Raw genomic sequence first — 8,794 nt, 5'->3', positions numbered from 1 at the left:
TAATATTAAAAACAATGAGACCAAATGCAAATAGATAGATTGGACATAGTCGGAGGTATATTATTATTATTTTAATAAAAAATATTATTTATTCTTACAAAATGTTTTATTAAAATTATTGGGGGTGTTTATTTGGGGGATTGGATTAGATTTACACTATTAATCCAATTTTTTTTTTTCTCAAAAACATCAAATCAAACACCTATTTTTTATTTTTTATATTATATTAAAAACCAAGTTTACATTCAAAACATCACATCAACACCTATTTATATCACATCATACAACTATTCAAATTCAAAATTTTTACCATTCAAATCCCAACTCAAAATTCAAACCCCCAAACAAACACACCCTAAATAAATTTTTTAAAAATTATATTCAAATAAAAACCAAACAAATATAAGATATACTCCCTCCGTCCCGTAAATATAGTCTTAATAGGGTTGGACACGAGATTTAAGGAATATTGATATTATATTGGTAGTTGGTAAAATGTATGGATAAAAGACTTTTTTGCCCTTGTGAGTGTAATAGTGTAAAAAATAATGACAATTGTGTAATAAAAATGAAAAAATAGTGATAGTTTTATGGTGATATAATTATTTATAGAAATAAGACTATTGTTTTGAAACGTAACAAAAATAGTAAATAAGATTATTGTATTGGAAGGGATGGATTATTTAATTATTTTGTATGTGTATTTTTTTTCAAAAAAAAAATTAGATTATATACTTCCATATATAATATTTTCAGTAAAAATAATATTATATTTGTATAATAAAAACTTAATTCTAGATTAAAAAAAAAGGAAAAAAATAAATTGGTATAAATAAATTTAGTATTTTTGGAATAATTAAGGATGCTCCAGTTAAAAGTGATCCGCAACATAGTATTAATTTGACTGAATTAACCTATATTATAGAGATGATTAAGATATATTTATACCTATTTTAGTATATTTATAATACAATATACACTAAATCATAAATCAACATATGATATTTTGTATGTATTTATTTATATATAATTTATGTATATAATGGCAGTTAGGCGCTGACGAGCTGACCAACTTAGTAAATCAATATAAAAAAAATTAATAATTCATCACAAAACACATAATATAAAACATTAACTTTAACCATTTTGCATTTCATCGGAACAATTAACATATGTTGTAATGTTATTTATACTTTATTCATCCACCACATAATATGTATATTTTATTTTAGACAAAGTAATTATTTAAAAGATATTTCAAAATTTTCTATTAGGTAACATTATTATTTTTATATCAAAAAATAAGAAAATTGTATTTACACTACTTGTACCTATTTTTGATAAAAGTAAATAATGTTTACTTTAAAATTAGACGGATATGATATTATATTAATTTGTGTTATTTTTATAATTTTTTATTAATTATGGCAAATTACTATTATATTGAAATGGAAATTTATTTTTTCTATATGTAAATATATAATGTATTATTGAATTATGTATTCTATTATATTATTTTTATGTCATATTTCAAAGTTTTTTTTTTCTCATTTTAAAATATATTTTTTTAATCAAAGTAATTATATATTAATATCATATAATACACTCAAATTTTATTTAAATTATAAATATAACATTATATGTATATTTACTTTTTACATAAAATCAAATGCCAAAAATGTCAATTATCTCTTGGACACTTTTATTGACTAATAAAATACTATTATTTTTTAATCTATTACAAAACTTTAAAAGACCCATTTGAAAAGGAACGGAGGAAGTATTATACCCAAAACAATAGTCCAATTTTGTTATTTTCGTCCGTCTCAAAACAACAGTTTAATTTCTAGTTTAATAACTATATTTTTATTTTTTTACAAAATTATTATTATTTTTTACAATAATTAAATAAAATAAGAGTATTTTAATCTTTTAAAAATAATTTTACACTTATTATTAATATAATAATATTATTTTTAAATTTTTATAGTTATCCCAAATATTTCTATTGTTTTGAGTGAGAAAACTAACGGTTAATAAATCACTTTTATTACATATGATGAGTCGAGTGAGATTTGCTGAACTGGAAGAGCCTTTACGACGTCGTAAATGGTCCGCTCCGTCCATTCGTAATAAATGCGATGAATCTGGAATCCTCTGTCTACATGGCACGCAGCAGCCGCAATTATTACTGGGAACAAATTCTGCGAACTGCGATGGAAAAATTAAAACGTGCTCCTCTAACACGACATACCTATTTTGGACAGACATGCACATATCACTGCATACATTATTGGACAAACAAATTTTGTTATCTATGTAATATAATTAATTAATTGTATTAAGAAAATTGTTCATATTTATTTATAAATTTTTCTGAAAACAAATTATATTTAATGGAGTAGTTTTTTATATTAATAAATGAATAAATTTTAAAAAAATTAAATTAAATTAAATTGCACAAAATTTATATGTGATTTTATGAAATTGCGTTAAATCTCCTATACTTCTGAAACTGCGTAAAACTCTTCCGTTATTTCATAAACTTTGCGTCTAACCCACTCGGCGGTCCTTATTTAACTGTATTTTGACCTAAATGCGCCCAAATTGCGAATAAATTTTAGAATCTCAATTTCCAAATCCCTGAAATTATAAATATATTCAATTTTCTTATATTTAATTAAAAAATAGTAAATATACTAAACAATAGTTATTTTTCTCAGGTTTTAAAAGTTTATTTTTACTGTTTTTTTAGTGTAAATATAAAAAAAATTAATATATTTCTAATTTTAGAGGTTTAGAAATTTATATTATAAAATTTATTCACAGTTTGGGCGCATTTAGATTAAATACTGTTAAATAAGGATCGCCGATAGGTTAGACGTATAATTTATGAAACCATAAGATAGTTTGACACAATTTTAAAAGTAGGGGAGATTTTGACGTAATTTCGTGAAATCACAGATGAATTTTGTGCAATTTAGTTAAAAAAAAATACAAATAATAAGCTAATTGAGCTACTTAGCATCACCTTTCAATATATTGCAATGACGAATACATATGCAGTTAATAATATATTTCATGTGTTCTGTAAGGGATGACCTGATTGTGTGGGAGTTACAACATATTAAGTTGGGCTGGGACGGGTTTTTCCAATGCACATTAAACTTATATTTTTTGTTTGGATATAGAAATTAAAAAATAATAATATTTAAAATTTATATATGTGAATAAAAAGAAAATTAAAGATATTATGAAAACTTTATATAAAAAAGTGATAGAAAGGTGATTGGATAAATAAAAAATAGTAAAAAATAACTATTAGACAACTAAATAGTTTAATTAAAAATAAAAATTATAAAATATAAACTTTAATATGTGATTAGATGTATAGTCATATTTCTTAAAAAAAAAAAAAATTATGTAAGACGTACGAAAATAAAAAATAAAAACAAATTATGTGGGACGGAGGGAGTACATAATATTTATCGAGATTAATCGTGACATATGTTATATGAATTATTATTATAATTTTTATTTCATGTACTATATTTGGAATATATTAATATAAATTATGTATTGTCTATTTATTTTTTATTTAACTCTCCTATGATAAAAAAAAAAAAAAAATCTCATAAATATTAGAACTTTTGTTATTGTCAAAAGTATTAATTTTTTATTATGGTAAAAAAAAACTACAAGCTAATATATATATACATATATATTTATTTTGACATAAATTATAAATATATTATTACTAATATAAAAAAATATAAAGAGAAAAAAATATTAAAATCATCACTTTCACTAACCAATAATACTTCATTTCTGTCAGTCTCAATAAAATATTACTTTTTTAAAAAAATTTATACATATTAATCACATTTTAAATTTTATAAATTAAAATTATTAATTAATTATTTTAATTTATAATTATTTGTATAATAATCATATTTTGGTATTTTCTTCCATCTCAAAATAATAGCCTCATTTTAATTTTTAATAATCAATTTCTCATATTTTTATAAAATTATTTCAATTTTTTCACAATAATTATATGAAGTATAAAAAATTTACTCTTTTAAAAACACTTTTACGTCAAATATCGATGTAATACTATTATAACCTTAATTCTCGGTCTATCCTAAATATTCTTATTGTATTGAGACGAAATAAGTATTATTTATTAATTTTTATAATAAAACTTCAAATGAATACATTCTTACTTAACGAAAGAAGTAAAATTTTACGCATCACAAAGGTACTTGTACATATCCTCTCGTTTAATGCGAACGCGACCCATATTGAATAAACACACACGTGTTTACATTTCCATAATTAATTTGTAGTTTATTATTTAAATTAAAGTCTACAATAATTGATTTTATTTCCTCTCAAAAAATCAAAACATCTAAAATAAAAAACAACACACCATTTTAACTCACTTCATCTCTCATACATATTTCTAATAATATTTTATAAATTAATAAGAAAAATAAGAATAATAAAGGGTAAAATTATAAAAAAAAAAAAAAATGGAATTATTTCAAATGATCAAGAGTAATTAAAAAAAATTGAAATGCAACTAACTTTTTTTTTTTTAATGACGTGGAAACCCGAAAGTGCAGACACACTACGTAGGTGACCCATGACCTTATGACCACAAATCCAATCCTATGCCACCAGACTATCCCTACTGAATTATAACTAAACTTTAATTATATACCACATGGATAAAATAAAATAATCATAAAAAAATAACGGATTGTCCCACTATCCTTTTATTGAAATCAAACCATGATATACAAAATATCTGAAATGAAATATATAAATATTAATAAATAATGCATTGAAAAATAAGATGAAAAATCGATTGGAAGTGGCCAATGCAAACCACAAAAAAAAAAAAAAATATATATATATATATATAAATAAAAATGAAAATGACAATGACAATACATATGGCCTCGCATTATTGAGACATTGAAATTTCTCCACGTGGGTAATAGAAATGGATCAAAACGCATCGTTTTAATGGCAATGGTTTTATTTTTCATATACACATCACCGGCCACTTTTTTCGTCCTAAAACAAATCAAATCGATACTACAATATATCTAATATTATAATATATATTTGTTTATAAAAAACAACTAAAATAGACCATGGATTTGTTTTTTGTTCTTTTTTTTTGTTTGTTTGTTTTAACAATATTTAAGTTTTATATTATTCAATTTTTATAATTTTCTGTAAAAATAGACTATTTTTTTTTTTGCTTGTATTTTTGTATTTTTTTTTAATCAAAAAAAAATGTACATTATTATTATAAATATTAATTTCAATATTATGTTTTTTTATTAAAAATTTAAATCCTTTTACCACAAGCAATCACAAAAATACTTAAAAAAACAAATAAATAAAAAATTGAAAACAAATGTTAAGCCTAACAGCAACGCTAAGGCTCAATAGGTATCCTCCAAAGAAAATCCGATCCTTTACCAAAGCCCAAAGAGAAGCCCATTTGTAAAATCCCTCTCCCAGAAAGCCCACATCATATACCATAGTCCATATAAAAGTAAAACTTTTTATTTAAATAAAATATATATTTAAAATACATTCCTTAATCCATGAAATTATACTTATATTTTTAATAAACATTTAAAATTTATATGAAGTATTTTTTTTTTTGAAAATTTCATTAAAAAATGAGTTTTAACTAGATATAAAATTATTATTATTATAAATATAAAAATTTATATAGAAGTATATGAAAACTAAATCTAAATTTGGTGAACCAACTAATGTTATCTCTGTATTCATTTAAGTGCGTTCTCTTTATATTTTATATATATATATATTTTTAAAAATTAATATGTTATACTTATTTATTATTTTTATATATTTATATAGTTTCATATATTTTACATAAAAAATATATATTAAGTGAAAAATTCCTTTTTTTTTTTTTTTCTGAAAACATAATAATTATGACAACAAAAAAACACAAACGCACGTACTCTACCACATAGATCAACGGCGAAGCTAAGTTTGCGACATTACCTTTGAACGCTCGAAATAGAAAATGCGACTTTTAAGGGCGCAAGAAATGGCAATTACTTAAAATAGTAACTACCAATTTATAACACGTCCAAAGGTTGTCTGCATCTGCTGCATTGTTTCTCTTCCCCAAGGCCATATGAGCCTTATGAAATGCCTCAGGGTGGATCAAAACCACCCCGAAAAAAATCACGATCAAGGTCGTAATCCGCCAACAAGAAGAATCGCATCTTTCCACCACCGTCACCGCAGCAGCAAGACCCATCATCTCGTCAATTTCCGATTCTTCTCTCGAAGTATGAACGTGAAACGAACCTGCTCCGGCAATATGGACCCGTGTCGACTCTCCAAGATCGACCCGGTTGCCCACGACCCGCCCGCCCCGAGACTCGTCAGGAGCGGCGGGATGCGCCGCGATTGGAGCTTCGAGGATCGTCGATACTTCACTCCCTCTTAAAAAGAATTGCTCGTTTTGATAGATAGTTTGTAAATATATATATGTTGGTTTTTAGAAGTTATATTTTTATAAAAGAATGGAACTTTTCAAAGGTACGTATTAGAATTGTTTTTTTGACCAAAAAGAAATGCTAAATATGTAAACAAGAAGAGACTAAAATATGTATATAAATTTGAAGTTTGTTGATATTTGACTTATTGACAATATTCATTGTGAAATGAATTAGTTATATCGTTGGCGCGAGTGTCTCGTTAATTAGAAAAATATTAGAGTACTTATCATTCTAATTTTAATTAATAATAAACTCAAATTACGGACGTCATTACTTGTAATAATAAAGAATAATTATAATTTTTAAAAAAATAAATAAGGCATAACGTCAACACGGCTGAAAGTATTTCAAAGGCACTCATCGATCCGCCAGTCAATTTTTCTCCCACTAACGAAATTTTTGCGTAGGGTTTTGCTGCTCCTGGATCCGCTTTCCCAAACCGCCGATTGACGCTACGGCGCGCTAGGTTTTTGTGATTCGGAGGAGGACGCGTGAATCAGCGCGGTCTGGAGCCTTCAATCTATTGATTCGTCGGTAAATTCGGATTCTTATTTTCGAAATTTTATTCTATGTTTGTTAGTTTCGGTTTCTTCAATCGAATTTGGGGGAGAATAGTTTAGGCTTAGGATTTGGTGTATTGGACTGAGGATCGGTAGGTTTTGATGATTTGTGCGTTGTTTCGTGCGATTAGGTTAATAAGAAAATTACTGATGGATTTCGGTTTCTGATTGTAGTTGTTCTGTGCGATGCGATGAATTTGTGGTGCGATCTCTTTGCTTAATTTTGTTGTTGGAGAAGGTAGAGAGGTATTCCGCCATTGGAGTAAAGAGTTAGTTTCTGTAGGAAACGAAAATGGATAGTTCAAACCAGCAATCCATGAATAGGCAGCAGATGGATCATCTTGGTGTGAACAAGATGGGGAAGAACATTAAGAAGAGTCCCATACACCAGCCTAATTTCGGAAACAGCGGCAATAAGCAGCCGCAGCAGCCGCAGCCCCAAGTCTACAACATCAACAAGAACGATTTTCGGAACATTGTCCAGCAGCTGACCGGATCACCAGCCCGGGAGCCGCCGCCTAGGCCTCCCCAAAACAATAGAAAACCACCCAATAATAGGCTGATGAGAGTCCGGCCGCCCCCTTTAGCTCCTAGTAGACCACAGGTCCCTCCAGTCCGTCCTCAACCACCCAATGCCATGGCTCCGCAAGTTCCGGCACCTTATCCAAACACCTTCATGAGACCTCCACCTCCTTCCCAATACGATCAACTTTCGCCAGCCCTAATGCTGCCGCCAACCCCCCCTGATGTCTGGACAAATACCACCGAGTCGCCTATTTCTGCCTACATGAGATACCTTCAAACCTCGATTCTTGATTCTGCTCCCCAGCAGAATTCGTCGCAGCCTCAGGTTCCTGGCCAGAGCCTCCCTCATCCCCAATACCATCCGAATCCGGTTATGGCACAGGCTGCATCCCAGAGAGGTATGGGGCCTCTTCCATCTCCTCGGATGAACGGCCCCCCTCCCCTTTTGGCATCTCCCAATGTAAAAGGCCCCCCACCCGGTCTCCCGTCGCCAAGAATGACTGGACCTCCCCCCCTTTTACCATCCCCTACTTCTCAGTTCCTTCTACCTTCCCCGTCTGGCTTCTTTAATATGCTTAGCCCTCGATCCCCCCATCCGTTTATGTCTCCAGGAGCTTACCAGCATCTTCCACCCCCGATTTCTCCTGGTTTCTCTTTCTCCCCCATCGGCCAGTCAGGGATTTTAGGCCCGGGGCCTCCCCCGCCTCCTTCCCCTGGCTATGGATTCCCGTTGTCGCCGGGGATCTTCCCCATATCGAGCCCAAGGTGGAGGGATCATTAGTTTTCAAGTGCAAGCTGCTGACTTAGGAAATGTATTGGGAAGACCAGGGTGGAAGATCTGCCCTGGAAATCTGAAGTCCATGGTTCTTTTATCATTGTTTTGTTTGTTGATACATCCAGTCTTATCTTAATATATATATATATGATGTTGTAATAATTAATAACTGTAGCTTGCTTGTCTCATGATTATAAGCTTTTATTTTATTTTTTCTTTAGATGGATAGGTCATGATGCGAAAGGCAATAGTTGTAGCTCTGTAGTTTTGTTGTTAACTGAGTTTAAGAATCTCCAAATTGCATATAGTCTTGTGGTGTAATATTGTTATGTGGATGGAACTTTATGTATTTCTCACCTACGCCTATC

General features: G+C 28.8%; 1 protein-coding gene across 1 annotated transcript; it reads left to right on the top strand.

The window, feature by feature from the left end:
* The first annotated feature begins 6,905 nt into the window (after positions 1–6,905).
* LOC127240237 (protein HAIKU1-like) lies at positions 6,906–8,733 on the top strand. The gene is made up of 2 exons (XM_051258791.1): positions 6,906–7,100; positions 7,301–8,733. The coding sequence occupies exon 2, from the start codon at positions 7,419–7,421 to the stop codon at positions 8,430–8,432; it is 1,014 nt and encodes a 337-aa protein (XP_051114748.1). The 5' UTR covers positions 6,906–7,100; positions 7,301–7,418; the 3' UTR covers positions 8,433–8,733.
* Positions 8,734–8,794: the final 61 nt, after the last annotated feature.

This window comes from Andrographis paniculata, unplaced genomic scaffold (assembly GCF_009805555.1).
Source record: "Andrographis paniculata isolate CXL003 unplaced genomic scaffold, ASM980555v1 Contig79END, whole genome shotgun sequence".
NCBI classification, from domain to species: domain Eukaryota; kingdom Viridiplantae; phylum Streptophyta; class Magnoliopsida; order Lamiales; family Acanthaceae; genus Andrographis; species Andrographis paniculata.
Note: the sequence above shows the minus strand (reverse complement) of the source record. Positions and strands in the feature narration are given on the sequence as shown.

Coding starts and splice junctions, on each gene's coding strand:
- LOC127240237 (XM_051258791.1), top strand. CDS start 7,419: ATGGATAGTTCAAACCAGCAATCCATGAATAGGCAGCAGATGGATCAT.